The sequence below is a fragment of the Hypanus sabinus genome, chromosome 22, assembly GCF_030144855.1.
Source record: "Hypanus sabinus isolate sHypSab1 chromosome 22, sHypSab1.hap1, whole genome shotgun sequence".
Lineage (NCBI taxonomy): Eukaryota > Metazoa > Chordata > Chondrichthyes > Myliobatiformes > Dasyatidae > Hypanus > Hypanus sabinus.
The window spans coordinates 25,155,028-25,179,039 of record NC_082727.1 but is presented as its reverse complement, the minus strand read 5'-3'; the positions used below and the strand labels follow the sequence as shown (position 1 = coordinate 25,179,039).

The 24,012-nt window shown below is 41.0% G+C and overlaps 1 protein-coding gene across 1 annotated transcript in view; it reads right to left on the bottom strand.

Moving 5' to 3' along the window:
- LOC132379454 (catenin alpha-3-like) overlaps positions 1-24,012 on the bottom strand; it is a 1,635,404-nt gene that overhangs the window by 1,319,435 nt on the left and 291,957 nt on the right. Inside the window, exon 6 of the mRNA XM_059947342.1 lies at positions 16,147-16,350. Within this exon, the coding sequence (XP_059803325.1) occupies positions 16,147-16,350 (204 nt within the window). The remainder of the gene's footprint in view (positions 1-16,146; positions 16,351-24,012) is intronic.

Genomic DNA, 24,012 nt, shown 5'->3' with positions numbered 1-24,012 from the left:
GCAGCTGATCATGCAGTGAATCAATTCAGCCTCCTACACGTCGAGAGCTCTCTCTTTCTGCACGGGCTTTCAAGTGAGCATGTCTTCATCTCACCAGGCTCAGTTTGTCACTGCCACAAATATGTTCCTGGCATGTATCGTAACTAACATGCCCCAGTAATGGCGTTTAATCATACTCCTCTGTTGTTCTTCTTGCGCCACACGTACGTAACAAAGGAGACGTGTCAAATGCACTGAATCCAATTAACAAAATCTGGAGAAGTGTAGAAGAACTGCTATTTCAACTGGAAAGATTGTTTGAATGTCAGAGTGATGGAAAGCAAATAGATAGTGAACAGATACTGCATCTCCCACAGTTAGCATATGTGGAAGAAGGATATGGTTGACTGTGATTGACTACCTACAGTATATGTGACTCGACGGACTACCGATATGTAACTTGAGCCCATTACCATTGCCACACAATGGGACACCATAATTGCTGAATGTATTTATATTAAAATGTTAAATGCGTGTAGATCTCAGCTGTGGTGCAGTGGGTAACATTCTCACAGCTCGGTCACAAAACTGCATGTTCAAGCTTCTCCAGAGGATTATATTCAAGCCACGTCATGCAACAATGGATCGGTGAGCATAGGTCAAATGTAAGAGATCTGATTTTTTTACAAATAAAATTAACCTTGCATCCTGGTCCTCATTGATACCTCGATCCATATCATTAAAAACATATTGTATGTCTTTATCACCTTGCTGTACGTTAACTGCACACAAAAGACTCACCTCATTTCTTGCTTCACTACAGTAACTGCAATTCAACAGTTGCCGTAAAAATCAATGGGTCATCTTGATCCAAAACACAGTGCAAGTTTACTTTCTTCATTATGCCCTCAGGATGCCCAGAAGCACTTCATAACAAATATTTATTTCAATGTGCAGCCATCTTTTTACAATATTCATTTTATTGCACAAACAATAAATGGATGACTGGCCATTTAATCTTTGTAGTGGTGTTGTTTAATGGAGTAATATTGACTGGGATACCACTGGGAAATTTCATGCTCTTCTCCAAAAGAGTGTCATATGAACTTGTTTATCTAAGCAAACTTGAGAGTCCACCTCTTCATCCTTTTACCCACTGAAGAGCACTTTATACAATTCAGTGTCATCAATGGTCAACCTCAGTCAGCGTGTGATGATGAAGGATAACAGCCTGATTGTAAACGTATTTTTCCCCAAGTGGTTGGACCGTACAATAAACCAGTCAGCCCCTGTTAAATTCCAGTATCTATAAATGTTCTTTATATCGATAATCCACAGAAGGCTGTCAGCACCGACTCTGCTGCTTTTCATAACCGCAATATTCCACACAGGAACAAAAGAGCTGTAATTTAAACATCCACAGAACACACCTTTTAACGGTGCACATATAGATCAGGTGTGTCACATCTGATTTAATCCTCCTCTCTGGTTGCATCAATCAGAGGCAACACATTCAGCTACAGTTCAAGAGTGTGCGCTTTAGCTAGGCTAACTAGCACTAGAGAAAAATTCATCAGGCACTAGCCAACTGTGAAGAGTGCATCAATCATTCCGATGAAAATAACTTACATTTCTTTGGCATCTGCAATTTTAATTCCATCTCCTAGAAAAAAAAATCCCATTTCTTGCACAGATATAAATCATTTCCCTTCTAAATATTGAGACACTGATTTAAAGATCACAAGAACATCGACTTAGCAGTACCTGTGCATATAATTAATGGAATCAGTATGCCCTCAAAAATGAAGAACATTAAGCCTCCACATAATGCAATCATTGTGAAAGCTGTAAATACTGACAAATTATAACATTCACACACACCAACTCATCCATAGCATTTTCTCCATCAAAGTTGCCCCTCAGGTAAACATTTCCAGAGAACGAAGATTAAATCTCTCAGCTCTGTTTGCAACAATATATAGTTTAATTAAGGAGTAAATATTCCCACTTAGAGCTTTTGATGTGGTCTCATACATTGGGCTGGAAACTGAGCATATTTACTAATTAATCCACACAGTTATCTATCCACTCCCATGATCTCCTAAAGAACTATGAATGTTGAAAATCCTCTGTGATCTTATGCACTATTGGATTATTGTTGCCTGACCATGGTGCTCAAATATATGTAATCTTAACACCTTAAATCAATAGGATACTCCCAAAATTAATTTTGGTAATAATCCATGATCTTAAGCCTCTTATCTGTTTGTTGAAACATCACATGAATATTCTTGTTTCTTACATTGGGGGTGGTGTTTAAGATTCTCAAGTCCTGCTGATAGACCATCTGCTTTGATTTGTTTCAAGAGCTACCTTGGCACTATAATTATCCTGGTATGTGGAACTTCTGGATTCATGGTCGAACTTGTAGATGATGGAATGGCTGTGGGGAATTCAGCTCTGTGCACAATCCTAGGTAACCTGAGACCTCATCCTTGATAATCGACTCCCAACCGCTGAAGTCCAACTAACTAGTCTATAATTTCCTTCCTTCTACCTCTCTCCCTTCTTGAAGAGTCAAGTGGCATTTGCAATTTTCCAGTCTTCCAGAACCATTCCAGAATCTGGTGATTCTTGAAAGATCATTGCTAAAGCCTTCACAATCCCTTCAGCCACTTCTTTCAGAACTCTGGGATGGACACCTCTGGTCCAGGTGACTAAACTACCTTCAGATCTTTCAGTTTCCCAAAAACCTTCTGTCTAATAATGGTGATTTCACACACTTCATGACCCTTGACACTTGGAACTTACACTGTTCTGTTAGTGTTTTCCACAGTGAGGAATGATGCAAAATACTTACTCAGTACATCTGCCATTTCCTTGTGCCCCAATACTACCCCTCCAGCATTGTTTTCTAGAAGTTTGATATACACCCTTGCCTCTGGAACCATTCCAGAATTTAGTGATTCTTGAAAGATCATTACAAATACCTTCACAGTCTCTTCAACTGCCTCTTTCAGGGCCCGGCAAAGTAGTCCATCCGGTCCAGGTGACTTATCTACCTTCAGACCTTTCAGCTTCCCAAGTACCATCACCTAACACCAATTTCACCAACTACACTCACTTCTGCCCCTAACACTCTTGAATTTCTGGCAGACTGCTGTTGCGTTCCACAGTGAAGACTGATGCCAAACTACTTATTAAGTTCATTTGCAATCTCTTTGTCTCCCATTACTACCTCTCCAATGCCATTTTCCAACAGCCCAATATTCACTCTCACCTTTCTTTTAGTCTTTATATAGCTTAAACTTTTCTTATACTTTTTTGTACTATTGGCTTGCTTACCTTCATATTTCATCTTTCTTGCCTCATGGCTCTTTTAGTTGCCTTCTGTGGTTTTTAAAATCTTCCCAATCCTTTAACTTCCCACTAATCTTTGCTGTATTATATGTCCTCACTTGCTTTTATGCTGTCTTTGACTTCCTTTGTCAGTCATGGTTGCTTCATTCTCCATTTAGAATACTTCTTCATCTTTGGGATATATCTATCCTGCACCTTCTGAATTTTCCCCTGAAACTCCAGTCATCGGTGCTCTGCTGTCATCCCTGCTAGTGTTCCCTTCCAATCAATTTTGGTCAGCTCCTCTCTCATGCCTCTAAAACTTTATTTACTCTGGTGATATACTGATATACTTGACTTTATCTTTCCCCTCCAAACTGCAAGGAGAATTCTTTCATATTATGATCACTGTCTCCTAAAGGTTCCTTTACCTTAAGCTCTCTAATCAAATTGGGTTCATTACACAATATCCAATCCAGAATTGCCTTTCCCCTCAAGGGCTCAACCACAAGCTGCTCTTAAAAGCCATCTTGTAGTCATTCTACAAATTCCCTCTCTTGGGATCCAGCTCCAACCTAATTTTCCTAGTCTGCCTGCACATTGAAATTCACCACTGCCCTTTTTAGATGCCATTTGTCCCTTTCTCTCTCCCATTGTAATTTATATCCCATATTCTGACTACCATTTGGAGATCTCTATTTACTGTAAATCCCATCAGGGAGATATGCGGTCTTACCACTTCAGCCAATCTACAAGGAATTCAGGGCAAAGTATAGACCCCAAATGACCATTACAGGAGTCTATAAATTAACCTTACTGTAAGTGGGTGGTGGGAGATGAGAGTGATAGAGAGAAGAGAATTGCCTGTAGGAAATCAAATACAACTGACAAAAGCTTCAAAGGGTTGCAGAGTCATGCAGATCTATCCATGAGGACAGATCATTACAAATACCTTCCCCATGAGGACAGCTTCAAAAGGCAACACCTCAAGAAATTGTCGTCCATCATTAAGGATATTCACCATCAAGATATGCCCTTCTTAACCCTCCAAATATGACATTCTTTCATCACAAGACTGCATATTTCGCAAATGAAATGGCAGAGGCATCAGAAGATCCGCAGCAACGCATTTATTGAACACCAAAAAACTGAACTCAAAGTGCGCTAAAAAAACAATTATGTAATTACATCATCACATCACTCCGGCCTCTTACAGTGAAACCCCAACTCAATGTCAATGGTGGTGAGTTATGTGCATTTCCACTAGTTACGTTACCCTAGACGGGAGCCCTTAGAATTCACTAAAACCGGCATTGTGAGCCTGTCTGGAGCTTGAACAAGCCATCCAGCTCGAGTCCTATGTTTCAAGGGTGGAGGAACAATAAGTGCCTTTGGATCACCCAGAGATGCTCTGACATGCTCATAGACATATGATGATGTCAGGGGCATGTTAGCAGTATACTCCAAATCTTGTTAGGCTGGTTTAATACAATGTACCAAAATATGGTCAGGTTTACCCCTCTTATCTATGATAAAAGTCCTTTTTCCCCATTCCAAAATGTGGAATGGGCTATTGTAAGGGGTCTAAGGGGATATTGATGTGCATCATGGTGGACCAAAACAAATGCAACAGAATATCGATTAACTGGAACACCGGAGTGCTGTACACCATGATGGGAGGTAGCAACAGGTGAAAAGGAATTGAATTTACTGAGGAGAGTGGAACGCCATTGAAAGGCTGACCAGGTGGCCGTGGTGTCAGGAATGAAATCACTTGGCACTTGCAATGGCTGTCCATATACCAGTTCAGCCACGGACAACTGCAGGTCCTCTTTTGGAGCTGTTCTGAGCCCCAGCAGGATCCACAGGAGACGATTGTGCCAACACTCATCAGTCAGGGAATCCCTCAGAGCAGCCTTTCAGGAGCAGTGAAACTGCTCGCATAGGCCATCGGATTGCGGGTGATACGCCAAGGAGTGATGTCCTGATGCTCTGGCACTGTTAAAGCTTCAAGGTGATCGGCACTACCTAGCATTCCTACCAAAGCAAGCATGGTAAAAACACAGGTCCGTCGCTGTCTGTTTCACAGTCATGGGTGTCCTTATGTTGGGAGCCTTGCTAACCAGGGTTATTGAGATAGAGAAAAGAGGAAGAATGATGCATTGCTGCCCGGCTGAGTGTAGACTATCAGTCATTTTCACAAGCTCCCTATTGACCATCACAGGTGCATTAGTGAGGGCGAAACGAACTTGATTGGGCTCTTGCTGCATGAAGAGTTCTTTAAAATTAAAACAAGGATGGTGATTTTTCAGGAGAGACAGCATATGGTCCATTAGCTCTGAAGGCCTAGCATCACTGAGGTAAGGAGAGCAACTGTTTAGCGCGTGCAGACTCCAATAGTTCAAAAGCCTGTAAAAGGTGAATTTTCAGCAATCAGTATTTATCGTGTTCAGACGAGTGTTCTAGTAAACTCATCACTCTCACAGCCGTGGAGTTACAAAGCAACACTATCGTGTAGAAATATTAGGTGTCAGCAGAGATTTCTCAAAGCATGAATTGAGCCTCAGCTTTTCCCTCCAGCAGTTTCCAAAGTGGCTGGGTTGGCTGACATGTTCAATAACTCTGTAATCACCTTAGAGCATTGGGGTCACCAATGTAGGCTTTCGCTATGAAATGGCAGAGGCATTTTATGTTTCAGAACAACTCATCTATTGAACACCAAAAAACTGAACTCAAAGCATGCTAAAAACCCTTTACATAATTATGTCATTGCATCAGACCAGCCTCTTAAAGTGAAAGCCCAACTCAATGTTGATGGTTATGAATTATGTACATTTCCACCAATTATGTTACCCTACGCATCAAAGAGAAAACTACTCCATATTCTGCAAACATACCTCCAAATGAAAAATGGTTGTGCTTGCTGAAAGTCATTCACCACCATCTTAGGTAATCACATCAGGAGGTCCACCAGGGAGTGTCCAAGGCCACTTTCAGCTACTCATAAATGACCTTCCTCTATCATGAGGATATTTGCTGATGATTGCACTATGTTCAATACTATTTGAAACTCCTCCGCAAATGAAATACCCATGCCTGCGTGGAACAAGCCCTAGACAACAATCAGGCTTGGGCTAGTAACTGGGAAGTAACATTCACATCATAAAATTGTCAGGAGAAAGAACAAGGCAAAATAAGTTCTAAACATGTACTCATGACAGTCAGATGTATTACTGATGCTGAGTACCTGTCCATCAACATAATGGGCATTACCATTGAACAGGACCCCAACTGGATTAGCCACTTAAATACCAGGGCTACAAGGCCAAGTTAGAGGCTGGGTATTCATTGGTAAGTGATGCACCACCTCTCACCCAAATGTACTTCCATCATCTGCAGGGCAGAACACAGAGATGGGACATTCTCCAGTTGTGTGGATGGGTTTAGTTGAACGTCATCCAGAAGATAGAAACCCAATTGACTAGTACCCCATAAGCCATCAAAACATTCCCTCCTTCTGCATCCAGCACACAGCATTCACTGTGTGCATCATCTACAAAAAAAACACTAAATTTCACAAAGCCATAAACCCTAACACCAGAGTGGGCTGGGATTACAAACATCTGCAGAACTGCACAATGCCCTGACTCTGAAATATATCATGGATCATTCACCTTTGTCGGGTCTAAGTCTGGGAAAACTCTTCCCAGTGGCACAATGGGACTGCAACTGTTCAAGATGGCAGCTCACCACCACCTTTTCAAGGACAATGAGCAATAAATGCCCAGCCCTTGAAAGTGAATAGAACAAAAAATGCCTGCTCATGGTCAGCTCCACATTCAAATTGCCAGCATCGCCCACAATCCGTGTCCAAATCAATCCTCGTCCAATCCCTACGTTCACAGCAAGCTCCATTCAACACAATCCTTCCTGCTGATGGGGAGTGGGGCTTGTTGTGAATATGGTCTCGCAACAGTAATTGCTGACACTAGAGCTTGCCAACTCACACCAAGCTTTCCTTTCATAGCCCTGCTCACAGCAAGCACTGTCCACCACAGTCACAGCAAGAGCCGTCAACCCGAGCCATTCTAGTCGACACGTCAAAGGGTACAGATAAAATAGAACATGGAAAAGTACAGCACAGAGAAAGTCCATTCAGCCCATAATATTGTGCTGAACCAGCTGAAAAGTGAACCAAAAGTACCCAACATTAATCCCTCCTACCTACACCATGTCCATATCCCTCCATCTTCCTTACGTTCATGTGCCTATCCAAACATCTCTGAAAAGCCTGTAATGTATTTGCCTCTGCCATCATTCTAGGCTGAGTAAAAACCATACCCCTCACAACCCCCTTGAACCTACCCCCTCTTGCCTTCAGTGCATGCCGGTTGGTATTAGACATTTCAACCCTGGGAGAAAGATAGGCAATAAAAACAACCCCAATACAGCTGAGCTCCATGAAATAACAAGCATTGGAAACCAACCCCCCTACCCACCTGCACTGGGATTACCCACAGTAATTGAGAAGGATGGTGGTGGGGGCGGGGGAGGGTTGGTTGATGGTGGAATGGTTTGTTATAGTTATGCAAAATATCATTTGTGATTTTGGCAAACACTGTAAAGGTATAATGTGATTTGGAGATGCATAAGACCAGCCTTGTCCTGTGAGGTGGCTTTGGAAATTTATTAAAAACCTATTAAGTGCCCACATATATTTCCTCCTGAAGTCAACGGCTTTTTAAACTGTGTGGCTATACGTGTTTTTACAGTGTAATAGCAATTTCAACTTTAGAAAGTGTGATTGATGGATTGAATTGCCTGAAATACTGCTTTCATCTTGACAAGCAGAGATACCAATTCTTTTGCATTAATCCTGAGTTCTAAATTTTCAAATTCAGCTTTCAAATTTGACAGAGGCTGTCAGAAAATGGCATTCTGAAATCAGGCAAGGCTGATTCAGAGGTGTTACATACCCCGTAACTGGGTCACTTACCAGCAAAGATAGAGAGGTCCGTTGAAGTCTGATGGTACTATTTTTAACAGTATTTATTGATAAAAATACACAAAAATAATATCAATGCAAACATACAGATAATATACGTCGTCAATACTAAATCTAAAAGTGCAGGTATAATAATAATCAATAAGGAATAGCTCTATCATTGTCTAGGGGATAATATATTGTCTGATGGAAATATAAAAGTCACTTTAGTTCATTCAAGCTGCAGCTTTTTGGTTGGAGAGAAAGACGGCTTAAAACTTGCCCATTCCTTTTATGATGTCAATCCTTCGAGAGTTGTTGGGAGTTGATTTCCCCGTTGTTAGCTAAAAACCGTTCTTCCGTGGTAAAGGCCCACCGATTCCGGGGCAAATGGAAATGGACGCACATGGCCTTCCCACTGGCTTTCGCTATTACGGGATCGCTAGTGTTTCTTCTGGTGCATCTGTGGGGCTGTTCCCACAAACCCTCTTTTATCCTGACTCACAGGGTCTCAGATGTCAATCAGGTTGGGATGATGCAATCCTTCCACCAACCTCCCCTTCGGTTCATTGCCTGGGGGCTTCCATGCATCGTACCGGATTCAATACACAATTCCATCTCCAAGAGACAATAGCCGGTATCAATGGTTCCGCCTTTCAGAGGCCAGGACACATTCCAAATTCTTTGCGGATTCTGCATGTCTCTCTCTCATTTCCTGGGTCTCCTGACTCAAATCAATAGCAATCCTGCGATTCTCAAAAAGGAGGGGGCCACGGACGTAACAGAGGAAGATGGAGCACCTTTGATGATCTCTTCACATCTACATTGTTCTCAATAAACTCACTTTACTTCAACAAGCTTTGTATTCTGAATGAAGCCTCAGAGAATTCCTAGAGGTTCACTGGAAATCTTCTGATCTTCACTCCAGTGTTCTGTGTTAGCACCATTAGTGTTACTTTTTATTATCAAAATCACTACAAGAGCCATAACAAAGACCTTGAATCTTGGTATAATGAGTGAACTTTTTAACAAGTCCAATGGAAGTGAAATTAGAGTCAAGGCATAGTATTAACAAATTACAAACATATATAATTAATTTGAACAAAACAACTACACTCTGCAGGCAAATATTTCTATGGATATATAACAAAGCTTGAATATTTAGTTTATACAGCAGGCAGATTGCTGTCCACAGATGGAATCAATGTGAGGTCTTTCAGTAGTCCTGCAGAATGAACCTTATCTTTTTAAATGGATACTCAATCAGCATCCAATCCCCATTCTAAAGGAGGGATATTTTCTTTGAGGCAAACCCATGAACTCGTGAAATGTTTATCAAGATATTGATTCTGTGTCGGGTACTAATGTGACATCGGTTCTACAGACACAATGAGAAAACTGGATTTATGCCGGATAAATAGTTACAAAAGGATTGGTGGAAAGTGAAAATGAAGGCTTTGATAAGCAAAGTCTGCGAATAATTACCTGCTTGTCATTTTGAAGTTGAAGTAACTGATAGAGTGAATGCGACAGTATGCACCTTCATTGAAAAATAGATACAACTTTCCTTTCCTTCAGATTTATGTATAGTTGCTCTTCAATACGCTATTTAATGCAATGTCAGGAGTTAATTGTGCTTCCTTCTGCCATAATCCATACCAATAAAGTTTTGATCTGTGAGGTTTGGTAAAGTTATGACTTAAAGGCGGAAATGAAAAGGATGCACCCAGCCACAGGAAGCAAAGATTTTTGGTTTCATTACTAGGATGAAAGATTCTAAGTTCTGGTGCAAGTGGAAATGGGGCTGAGGGAGATATCTGTTCCCAATTGGAGAGTGACAACGGAGGATTGAAGAGGAAGGGGTAAAGGTTTAAGTAGGGTAGTGTCTGCAGAAGATTGTTCCTCAGCTTAAGGTCCACTCACTTAAGCTGAGATCTTGTGCTATCATGGGATCCAAAACCAAACCATTGTTGCACCTTAGTTTCTATCAAATCTACAGTATGCATTTCTACTGTATGATCTACAGTCAGCTTCTAGGCCAGCCATGAAAATGCATTAGTCTGCACACATACAGTATGCCTCAGAACTAGAAGGGTCAGTCTGATCCACTAAGCTAACAACAAGAGTAATGCACATACAGTTAACAGAAGAGATTCTGCAGATGCTGGAAATCCAGAGCAAAATGCTCTGGAGCTCAGCACATCAGGCAGCATCTATGGAAAGGGATAAACAATGTTTTGGGCCGTGACCCTTCATTAGGACAGTGATAAGGCTAGAAATGCATAAAAACTTGATAAAAGAAAGGGTCAGACCCAAGTCACAGAACTATTCATCTCAGTCACACCATTCATTTGAAATATTTATAGCTGATAGGTGCAAATCTTTTGACTTTGTATTTCTCCAATATAAGTTTTATTAACATATGATCAACTCTGTGCTGATTCATCAGAACACAGGCACAACCAATAATGAGTTTAATTTCCCTCAAATGACAGGGTTAGTAGTGATGAGGGCAACATGCAGACACTTTGTTTAGGTAGTCCAGATGATGTTAACTTCCACAGTAGATGCAATGTAGTCCACTTGTCAAATAATACAGCCAAAATATAATGCCTATCAGTGTTCAACTTGTCTCTTTGTTGCTAATCCTTTTAAGCACCAAAAGCACAATTGATCCAGCAACTATACTCAAAGCACAAAATATTTGAGAGGTCAGAATTAAAGTCAGATGCCGTTACATCAGTCAAAACTCATCCAACGTGGTTAATAAGAGAGCTTATGAATAAATAAGAATTCCTAAAGGAAATAAATTAACCAGGAAACTACTGGCTGGTTTTATTTAGTTCAAATCTGGCCTGGTCTTCCTGGAACAAATAGCTAATGAAGAAAGACTGCATCCATAAATATAATATACCATGCTCCATTGAGACCCGGACATCATTTTTATCTTGCATTTTTCTTCACAAGGTAAATGTTTAACATTTGAAAGACCTCATTCAGTTTGCAGTTGGATTTAATCCCAGGCAACCAAAATATAAAGAACATACATGAAGAAATATAATAATTTTCTCACCATAGATGCATATAGAACTTTAATTTCAGCTCCAGTTGTATCATTTGCCTCAGCACATAGCATGATTTGTACTAACACTGGATTACATAGCCCTGAGGATTTACATGAGGAGAGTGTGCCAGCACATCAGCAAATGTCAAATGTATGCTCACTCAACATCGTACACATTGTAATGTTAGGTTGAAAGATTTGTAATGATTAACTAGAGAAGATATATACCAAAATAAGGACGAATTCTGACATCGCCACAACAGAATTATATCTTGCTAAACAAATTAATTTGCAAGGGATTAATATTGAATAGACATTTTAATGACAGAAGAGGACAGATTGTATTTATAAAATAGTATCTTTTGTACCTTCATCTCAGATTCCATTACAGTAAAGTAATATTAGTTACCTTTCTCGGGAAGATGGAGGCCCAATGCCTTCAGGTCTGTGAGTTAACAGGAGGTTGAAGGCCCTGGCCTGGGGCTGAAGGTGTTTTTGTGTGTGTGTGTGAGTGTGTGTGTGTGTGTGTGTGTGTGTGTGTGTGTGTGTGTGTGTGTGTGTGTGTGTGTGTATGTGAGTGTGTGTGAGTGTGTGTGTGTGTGTGTGTGTGTGTGTGTGTGTGTGTGTGTGTGTGTGTGTGTATGTGAGTGTGTGTGAGTGTGTGTGTGTGTGTGTGTGTGTGTGTGTGTACGCGCAAGTGCGCTGGAAGAGAGAGGACAGGAGCTTTGTTTAGCTGTTGTTTTGTTTCGTTGTCGTTGTTGTTCTGCTGAACATTTTTGGCATTGGACTGTGTGGCCGTAGTAGTGGGCTGCCCCCAGTGCCACTTCTTATACCACTCTCAGGGTGGAGGAGCAACACCTTACATTCCATCTGGGTAGCCTCAAACCTGATGGCATTAATATTGATTTCTCTTTCCTGTAAAAAAATGTATTCCCTCTCCTTCTGTTCCCCACATTGGCCTCTTACTTAGACTCACCTGCCTTTCGACTCCCTCGGGTCCTCTCCTCCTACTCTTTCTCCTTTAGTCCACTCTCTTCTCCTATCACAATCCTTTCTCTCCTGCCCGTTTTTACTTTTCCTACCCACCTGGCTTCACCTTTCATGTTCTAGCCATCCTCCCTGCCCTCCCCCCACCTTTCTCATTCTGGTGTCTTCCCCCTTCCTTCATTTCCAGTCCTGACGAAGGGTCTCAGCATGGACTGTCAACTACTGATTCATTTCTACAGACAGCACCTGACCTCCTGCGTCTTGCGTGCGTTACATCCTTGTGTTGATCGTTAATGCAAATGATACAGTTCACTGTATTTTTTGATCTACATGCGATGAATAACTGAAACTGAATCTTAAGCTGAATCATTCCACCTTCAACCAAGGGAATCTAATCTTCATGCAGCACCAAGTTGCTCTGTCACCTGGAGGTAAAACTACAATCCTTCTACATTGGCTCATTAAAATCAGAGACTGCAGCAATGTGCTCTTGATTGAAGTGCTTTGACAAACCCACCAAACCTCCTGGCTCATAGGATGAAAGGTAAGGTAGTGCAGCGGTTAACACAAACACTTTATAGTGCCAGTGATAACTGATCAGGGTTCAATTCCTGCCACGGAATGTAAGGAGTTTGTACGTTCTCCCCGTGACTGCAGGTGTTTCCTCTGGGTGCTCCAGTTTCTCCCACATTCCAAAGACACATGGGTTGGCATTAGTAAATTGTGGGCATGCTAAGTTGGCACCAGAAACATAGCAACACTTGCAGGCACAATTCTTGCTGATTTGATTTTGACTAAAACAATGATTTTCACTGTATGTTTCAATGTTTTGTGGTAAATAAAGCTAATCTTTAATCTTATATATTTAATATTTAGATTTAAACAGATAACTGAGTTTTTTTGGGTACGAAAGGTTCAAACGTTTATTTATTATCTAAATATATACCTTTATACAACCCTGAGATTTGTCTTCTCCAGTTAGCCACAAAACAAAGAAAGAACATGAAAGTTGCTCAGAGAGAAACACCAGACCCACCCCGCACAAAAAGTACAGCATCCCAGTCATCAACCCCCAAGCCCCCCTCTCCCCACACACAAAGAAACTAACAGGACATAACAAGAACTTCGTCCCCCAGACCCCTCCTCTTGCACAGCAAAACGGAAAGGAGCAGGCGAAAAACACAGAAAAATACCAGCTAGATTAGTGAGGAATTCTTAGATTAGTTCTTTGGATGTGGCCCCCTTCCATTCTCCAATTACCCACATTTACAAAATTAATATTTTAATGTCTTATTCCATTAACTTATTGTCATTGAGTGATAGAGCAATAGAGCAATAGACCATGAAGACAGGCTATCTTGCTCAGCTCGTCCATGACAATCAAGATATTCAACTAAGCTATTTGTCCCTAAACCCCTCTTAACCTTTCCTGTCAATTGCATTTATTCACACAACTCATTATAGATCTGTATGCCCCACTATCTCATGAGTCCATGGACAAACATGTACCAGCCCTTTACAATATCCATTCTGCACTCTCTTACTTTGGCTGTTGTCTCTAAGTGTGCTTTCCCACATTTTCAGATTCAGAATAATTTACTTCTCACATGTACATCAAAACATACAGTGAAATTCTCGGTTTGTGCTAACAACCAACACAGCCCACGAGTATTGCGACACATTCCAGCACCAACATAGCATTCCCACAATGTTCAGCAGAACACAACAAGCAGCAGAGAAACAACAGCAAAATAAACCCTCCAAGTGAAGAGCGAGGCAGTCTTGAACTTACTGCACAAAAGGCTGTTTAAGGCAGAAAGCTCATCACATTTAAAGAAGTATGTGGCATTATACTTAATAAGCCTTAACCAAAAAGCTGCCATCACATGACCTGGTGCTACCAGACAAACTGCCCTCTCACTTGTGCACTGGCTGTTCATATTGTAAATCATCATGTGGTTAAGTCACTGGAACAGAGACATGAGTTTGGATCCGATCACAGCAGCTGGGGAATTTGAACTTAAAGTAATTAAGTCAACAATTTAAAAAAGAAAATGAGACTTGGAAATGGAAGCCATAAAAACCAATCTGATCAATTTAATGCCCTTTAGGAAAGAGAAATCTGCCATCTTATAATAGACAATAGGTGCAGGAGTAGGCTATTCTGCCCTTCGAACCAGCACTGCCAATCAATGTGATTGTGGCTGATCATCCACAATCAGTACCCTGTTCCTGCCTTCTCCCCATATCCTCTGACTCCGCTATCTTTATCTTCATCAAGTCTGATCTTCATGCGATTGCAGACCCCCTGTGGTCATCAGAAAATTGATTTTTTTCAGTTCAGGGACAGTTAAGGATGGGTGTTCATTGACATGGTTGCTTACAACATCTACACCTCATAAATGAATAAACAAAAAGCTCCAGTTTCCTCTTCCACTTAGGGAGCAAGTTAACTTTTCAATACCAGATTCTTGACTTTCAATCAGGTAGCTTTATTTCCCAACTGGAAACCATGCCTCTAGCTAACAGACAGCGTTGCTAAATCACAAGTTCTGAATGCCTCTCCAACGTGACTCTAGGCTGCTTGCACAATGTCCTGGTGCTTACAGTCTTGGAAACATCAGGGCAATCCTGCCGGGCTGGCAACCTTCAGTCCAAATTATCTTCATTACAGCAGACCTCAAAGTATCAAAAGCACCTCGACTTCATCCCAGTTCTCATTAAGGCAGATGATAAATGAGCCACAAGTACAAAGTTGGGTAAATAAGCTTCATCATTTTCATGATATCATCCACAATTTCCAACACTGTGGTGATACCCACTACAGCTTGAATTCAATCTCCACAGCTGCAGTAATGATGCCATCTGCCAACTCTCCAGGATGCCAGCCACTGTGGCACCAATTATTCCAATTAACAGCAACTGGGTTAAGTGTTTAACAGTCAGAAAGGTAGCTTCATTCAGAGTGCTGTTACAAATTTAATCAGCATTTTTGTTCGAGAAGTTCACACATTTGGCATCCCACAGGAATACATACACATTTCACTCCGACCTGGGATACAACGCACTCCTAACTATTCACAGGAGTTTGCTAACAATTCAGTTGTAACTTGATTAGACTACATATACATCATTTTCTCAATTCTTTCCTGCTGTTACCCCGACTTGTGACAATTTGGCACTTGGAGGCTTGGCAACATTTGTAAACACAGTTATTTTTTGGCTTGCCTCTGTGAGTTTTGTGAGGCAAGGGTTTGGAAAAACTATTTGTAGTAGTATTTCATAGATGAATGAAAAAATAGAACTTTGAAACAATAGAACCCACATGAGTGGGAAGAAGTGTTCAAACCACAGACTAGCCCTTGAAATTCTATATTTTTATTTCACTTCCCCTTATCTGAAGAATGCAGGGTTGATGTGGCCTATACCATTTGCAGACTGTGGAACATGGAACCCTCAAAGAGAAAGCCCCCGGGGCCCTCCTCTTGAAGAAAATACTACTGCAGTTCATTGCAGCACTATCATAGCCTTATCTCATAAACGATTGTTTTGCATTAGATTCACAAACTCTAGAGAATATATACCACTGCTCTCAATTAAAGTGTCTAATCACTGTAAGGGCTATTACCTTTCTCATGATTAGTTGACATATTTTTGAAGAGTAGCTTCATTAAACAACTGAAATTTGAATATTCTGGAAATATTTCTGAACATCACTGCTAATAAAAACTAATGCAACTCCAACGTGGCTAATCACTTTGCAAAGAATGAGCAAAAGAATATAATAACTTACATTACTCATATATTCCAGTAGTAGATCTTGAAGTGCTTGGCGAACTGCATTGCACTCTGCTATAATATTCTCACGGTGTTGGTCACGCGTGCTGGAAGAGTCTGCCATCAAAGCAGATTCACTGACAATATCTTCCAGCCTCTTTTCCAACAGAGGTCTCAGTTGATCTTCATGGACTGTAAGAGGGTCAATGACAATAACACTCTGCAAAATGAGAAGGAAATTCTAGTAAGTGTTATTAAGGCTCCTTATTATAGTTAGAGTTATGACATTCAATAATGGCTAATGTTAAAATAAAGAACATGTGATTACAAAATGCCTTTTACAATCTCAGGTCGCCCCAAAGACTTCCACAGCCATTATTTGAAGTTTAACTACTGCTGTAGGGCGTGAACAATGGCAACCAATGTGTGCATAATAAAGTCCCATAATTAGCAATGAGATGAATATCTACTGTAGATAATGTGGGAGAAGTTTGATAATATCAGAAAATGCGTAGTAGCATCACTGCTTCCCTCTCTAACCCATTATAGATCAGGCATACAACTGGGGCTCCACACATCATTACGATGTGGTTCAGCTCCCAACAAATACACTGCCTCTTAATACAGCAGATATCCAATAACAGTAATTTCAATAGGGCATGCACCAGATGAAGTTACATAACACTGGCCAGCGTACACAACAAAAAGAGTTCTTGTCTAAATGGTACTATTGTAGGTGAACACAAGAGATTATGCAGATGCTGGAAATTCAGAGCAATACACGCAAAATGCTGGAGGTCAGGTAGTATCTATGGAACTAAAAAAGCTGACATAATGGCCAAGACCCTTCATCAGGACTGAAAAGGAAGGGGAAAGTGCCAGGATACATAAGAAATTGTCACAGGAGTCGGCCATCTGGCCTGTCAACCCTGCGCTATCATTCAATAAGATCATGGCTGATCTGGCCATGGATTCATCATCACCTACCTGCCTTTTCTCCATAACCTTTTATTCTTCTACAATGCAATAAAAAAGATGGGGGGATGGGACACAAGACTATTTACAAAGTGATAGGTGTAGCCAAGTGGGTGATGAAGGTAAAGGGCTGGAGAAGAAGGAATCTGATAGAAGAGGAGAGTGGGCTGTGGAAGAAAGGGAAGAAGGAGGGGACCCTGGGGGAGGTGATAGGCAGTTGAGGAGAAGAGTTAAGCGGCCAGGGCATGGAATAGAAGATGAGGGAAGGGGGAGGGAAAACAAATCTTGGAAGGAGAATTCAATGATCATGCCGTCAGGTGGAAGGCTATCCAGACAGAATATGAGGTGTCACTCTTCCACCCTGACAGTAGCCTCATCATGGCAAAAGAGGAGAATATGAACTAACAAGTTGGAACGGGAGTGAGGATAAGAATTAAAATGGTTGGCCACTGGGAAATTCCACTTTTAGCAAATGGAGGGGAGGTGCTCAACAAAGCGGTCCCCCAATTTATGTCAGGACTCACCAGTGACGAGGAGCCGCATCAGGAGCACCAGATACAATAGATGATCCCAACAGGTTTGCAGGTGAAGTGTTCCCTCACTTGGAAGGACTGTTGGGACCCTGACGGGAGATAAAGGAGGTGGTGAATGGGCAGGTGTAGCATTTCTGTCTCCTGCAAGTGTACGTACAGGGAGATTAGTAGGGAGGGACGAATGGACAAGGGAATCTCTGTGGAAAGTAGAGCATTGGTGAGCAGGAAGGTAAAGATGTGCTTGGTGGTAGGACCCCATTGAAGATGGCATAAGTTCTAGATGAATGTAACATACCACTTTGAGTCACAGCCGTCTTCGTGAACAATAAAAATTAAACAAATTTGCACATCCAGTAAATTACAAATGAAATTGCAAGTCATTAGAAGACTCATTAAAAAATTGGGGAGGGTTTTGCTGTTGAATCAGAGGTTCCTATTTGGCTGTTTTTGCCACCAACTTGCTATTCTGCACACATTATCATCCTGTCTAACTTGCCAAATATCCAGAGCTGCCCAGAATTGTACACTCATGATTTGTATTTGAAACTATAAGCAAATCAGCACCCCCAGTGCCAAAGTAATTGCCCTGCTTGGCCCAATACCACTTCCACTTTGTTTTTTGGATAATATTGGATCTGTCATCTGAGTTCTGAAAAGTCTATAAACATTATATCATTAGTCCCCTTTTTTGCAGAATGTACTTATTTTATTATTTGTAATAATTTTATGCCTTTGCACTGTACTGATGCCGCAAAACAACAAATGTCACTTTCTATAAGATGGTGATCATAAATCTGAATCTTATTCTGATTCTGGTCAGTACACTTGTGAGAACTTCAGTGCTCTTCTCCAAATTAGGGCTGAGATCCTTTCAAGATTCAAGATTGCTTATTGTCTTTCCACTATACATGAGTGTAAAGGAGAACAAAGCTATTGTTACTTCAGATCTGATGCAACTTAATAAAACAGCCAATGCGGGCAAAATTCCCGAGCATGACACACAAAATTCGCCACACAAACAATCTCCAACAAGACTTCCTCCCTACATCACAATTGAGTTTCCATAATGATGGCCAATCAGCAGCTGATAACTTTATGAAGGCCAAGCATTCAGATGACACCACAATTAACAGCACGTTGATGGTGTCTCCTCATATGGTGACAAAATGTTTGCGAGTAAATTGCCAAGATCGGAGAACAATTCAACCCAGCCAAAAACACAATAAGCATAAAGAATAGAATTTAAAAAACAAAAAACACAACAAAAGCAACTTATAAAATGTAAAAGTAACTGTTTTATACATAGAGACTGATTGTACGTACATTAAGTGATGCTAGGTGATGTGTATGCAATGGTGGTGGCTCAGGTTAATAAATTAATCAGCCTGCTGAGAGCTAAGAGGAAGTAACTGTTTTTGAGTCTAGTGGCCCTGGCATGTATGCTGTGTTACCTCTTCCCTGATGGAAGTGGGAGAAACAGTCCATAAGGAGGGTGGGTGAGATCTTTCATGATATTGCTGGCCTTTTTCTGGCACCTTTCTGTATATATTACCTTGATGGCAGGTAGGCTGCCGTTTGCAATGTGGTGAGCGGTTTCAACAACCCATTGCAGATCCCTCCTGTCCACCAGAGTGCAATTTTCATTCACATCATCTGAAAGACTACATTTCCAACAGTGCAGGGTATGTCAACCCGGACAGCATACTCATCCCTCTGACTTGGACACACCATCGTTACTCAGAGCCACGTACTGCCACTGCGTCACAGCTGACACTCCAACACTAACAAGTGGTGGAAGATTCCAACCGATAAGTTTTAACCTTGGAAAAAGTTAGCCGTTGTTCAAAGTTATCTAAAGATTCAGAAATTCACGGGTTTCACAGAGAAATTTCTAATGATGGCTCCACACCTCTGTTTAACAGTTCCTGATAAAGAAAACCACCCCCATAAAATGAAACCAAACTGAACTCTATATAACACTGCCAGAAGTGCTCTTTTAGATATAACTTTCTGACTGATGTCAGATATGAATGGGGAATGATTTTCAAAAGCAATGTACATTGGATGAGTGAAGAGTAGGACGATGGATATCATCACGAGATGCATTAGGTTCTGTATCAGGGCCTAATTAAAGGCAAATAACAATCTGCTATGATTAATCAGATGCTGAAGGACAATTTGATTGCTAAAAACTCAATAAAGCAGCTGCTACTTATAGTAAGCCTGCTGGCTATTAAAATGGAGGCACAATACAGAACAAATTCACCCCAATAACTCCAGACCATCAAAAAGTTAAATTATGAAAATTAGTTGCATGCATATCGACATTTGGTGGTTTACACAGTATCAAATATTGATTTGATTGAACTTGATCAGAATTTTAAAGGATAAATTGATAGAAACATTCTTTGCTCTTGGGAATATGTAGAATATGTGAACAAAGCTCATATCTTCAAGCTGGATAGACAAGAGATAGAAGATCTTGTTTCGTACCTCCTATAGATATAAGAGGCTTTTTAGCCCATCGGACATAAGTGGTATTTTATATCAATACCATAACTCCTTTCTCCCATAACTTAGAAACATAGAAAACCTACAGCACAATACAGGCCCTTCAGCCCACAAAGCTGTGTTGAACATGTCCCTACCTTACAACTACCTAGGCATTACCCATAGCCCTCTATTTTTCTAAGCTCAATGTAGCCATCCAGGAGTCTCTTAAAAGACCCTATTGTTTCCGCCTCCACCACCACCACGGCAGTCCATTCCATGCACTCACCACTCTGTGTGAAAAACTTACCCCTGACATCTCCTCTGTACCTACTTCCAAGCACCTTAAAACTATGCCCTCTCACACTAGCCATTTCAGCCCTGGGAAAAAACCTCTGACTATCCACACAATCAATGCTTCTCATTACCTTGAACACCTCTATCAGGTCACCTCTCATCCTCTGTCACTCCAAGGAGAAAAGGCCGAGTTCACACAACCCACTCTCATAAGGCATGCTCCCCAATCTAGGCAACATCCTTGTAAATCTCCTCTGTAACATTTCTATGGTTTCCACATCCTTCCTGTAGTAAGGCGACCAGAACTGAGCACAGTACTCCAGGTGGGGTCTGACCAGGGTCCTATATAGCTGCAATGTTACCTCTCAGCACTTAAACTCAATCCCACGATTGATGAAGGCCAATGAACTGGATGCCTTCTTAACCACAGAATCAACCTGCATAGCAGCTTTGAGTGTCCTATGGACTCAGACCCCAAGATCCCTCTGATCCTCCACACTGCCAAGAGTCTTACCATTAATGCTATATTCTTGTTTGGATGCTTATTAACTCCCACCTGATTCTCTGACCACCCATCTGCATGAGGGGTAATTTACATTCGGCAAACAATCTGCCAACCAGCCCATCTGTTGAATGTAGGAAATGCATACATATTAACTCCACACAGCACTGGAGGTAAGGATTGAACCCCAGACACTGAAGGTGTGAGGCTGCCTCAGTACTTAGCTGCACCACTTTGCTGTCCTGTAAGGGGTGAGTATCAACAACTGAGCCAAAGAGATATTTCTTCTCTCAAACTTCTGTAAACTTTATGATTTCTCAAATTCAGAAGATGATGTAAGGTCCGTAGTCAAATATATTCAAGGTTGAAAATGGAGGATATTCGAGTGCCAAGGTATCAAGAGATGGGATTAGGCAAAAAAGCAGTCTTGTAGTAAAAGAGTTGCCTTCCTCATTATTAAATAGCAGTGTAGACTTGAAGGTTTGTGACCTGCTCTAGTACATTTTTTTATCATAGTGAAAGACAACACAAAAATGTCCCTTCAGTCTAATTTATCCATGTCAATCAAAATACTCATCTAAGCTAATCTCATTTGCCTGTGTTTGGCCACTATCCTTTTAAACATTTTCGAACCATGTACCTGTCAAAATGTCTTTTATTTGTTGGTATACTGTACCTGATGCAACCGCTTCCTCTGGCAGCTTGCTCTATTTATGCACTACTTCAGTGTGAAAAAGTTGCCTCTCTGGTCTCTTTTAAATCTTTCCTCTCTCACCTTAAAGCTATGCCCAATAATTCTTGATTTCCCAACCTAGGGGGAAAATCCTGTGCATTTGTCCTATCTATGTATCTCATTTTTATACATACGTCTCAGACTCCTACACTACAAATAATAAACTTCTAGCCTGCCCCACCTCTGTTTGTAACTCAGTCCCTCAAAATCCTGGTAACATCTTCGTAAATCTTTTCTGCACTTTGTCCATTTCATTGACATCTTTCCTATGGGAGGGTGAGCAGGAATGAACAGATTACTCAGTGCAGCCTCTCAATGTCTTGTACAACTGCAACCAAACACCTCATCTTCCATACTCACGGTCCTGACTGATGAAGGCAAGCTTGCCAAAAACATTCTTCATCTCTCTAATCCAACAAAATCCCACAGTAACTCCAGATAACTTTCTTCACTATGATGCCACCTATCTTATTGTCATCTGTACGTACTAACCATTCCTTATATATTCTCATCTAACTTGTTGATTTAGATGACAAACAACATGGGTTCAGCAATGGGCCTGGGGAACACCAATGGTCATGAGACTCCAGTCAAAATGGAATCTTCCACCGTCACCCTCTACTTCCTACCATCAAGAGAATTCTGTATCTAGTTCCATGCGATCTAAACTTCCAGCCTACAATGCACAGACTTTACAAAAGCCTTGCTGAAGTCCACATATCCCTCCCCTTGCCCTCAAAAAATTCGAACAAATTTGAGAGACATGATCTCACATGCACAAAGCAATGCTGACTATCACTCGTCAACCCATCTTTAGACCTTACTCCTCAGAATCTACTCCAATAACTTACCCACCTCCGATGTTAGGCTTTCTGCTCCATAAAGTTCCCGATTTGTTTTTCTTTGCAACTTTTCTCAAATAAAGTCACAATATTAACCACCCTCTTCCTGGTACCTCATCAATTGCCAGCAATGATACATATACACTCAGTGGCCACTTTATTAGAAGTTCTCTTCTCACTGCTGCTATTAGGAAGAAGGTGCATGAGCCTCAGGTCCCACACCACCAGGTTCATGAACAATATTACTCCTCAATCATCAGGCTTCTGAACAAAACGAATAACTTTACTTACCACAAAACTCAACCTGATTCCATAATCTATGCACAGATTTTTAAGGACTCTCCAGCTCATGTTCTCAATATTTGTCGCATATTTTATTATTATTTCCTTTTTGTTAGTTTTTACCCTGTTTGTTGTCTTTTGCACACTGACTGTCCGTTCACCTTTGTTGTATTTTTTCCATTGATTCTATTCTGTTTCTTTGTATCTACAGTGAGTGCTTGTAAGAAAATGAATCTCCAGGTAGTATATGGTGACATGTACAAAAAATTTACTTTGAAGTGTGTGTAACACCCATGCTATCACTTATGTATGTCTAGGGGAAAATCCGTCCACCCGCCAAACCATGTCTCCCGTATACGTGGATGCTGTGAAATGCACACTGGTACAAACTCGCACATACAATATCAGACCACACACCATGTAGGTTACAGAGTACACTTTATAAATCTTACTAGAACTAGGTGATTAATAGCGATACAATATAAAAAGAAAAGAAAAAAAGGCACCAAAACTTATCAGAGTTCAATCAATTCATGCTCAACCATTGGAGCTCAATTTCGAAGTCTTTGGTCCACTATTTGATCTTCTCTGACCTCCTCGGCCTGCCACCTGGGACCAACCTCGGTGGTCAGCCAGAGTGCGTCTAGCACGTCCTTCCTCACCGGTTCTCCTCCTGAAAAACCCACACGCTCACTCCAGGTTCCCAACATACAGATAGAACAACATTGTTACCATTGGTTCGTTTCTCCGTTATCAATAACCATAACCCAAACATTCCAACTAAACAGAGCATTAGCTCATCTGTTACCCACAAAGAAGCCATTTCATTATAGCTCTACAGAGAAGCCATTTTATTTAGGCGGTTAGCAGATAACATACAGTTAATAATCTGAGGACCCTACATATGAATTTTGTACACCTGTACACCTACTTGTTAATGCAAATATCAAATTAGCCAATCATGTGGTAGCAACTTAAAGCATCACCAGACTTACAGGTAGCTTCTACCCCACTGTTATAGGACTATGGAATGTTTCCTTTGGATGATAAAATGGAATCACAGTTCTACCTCATTATGATATTGCATCTTCTTGTTTACCTGCACTGCACTTCCTCTGTGGCTGGTACATTTCATTCTGCATTGTTATTGTTTTACCTTGTACTACCTCTGAGGCCTCCAATGGTTCGGATTGACCACGGATCTTGAGTCCAGCTGTCCAGGTTGCAA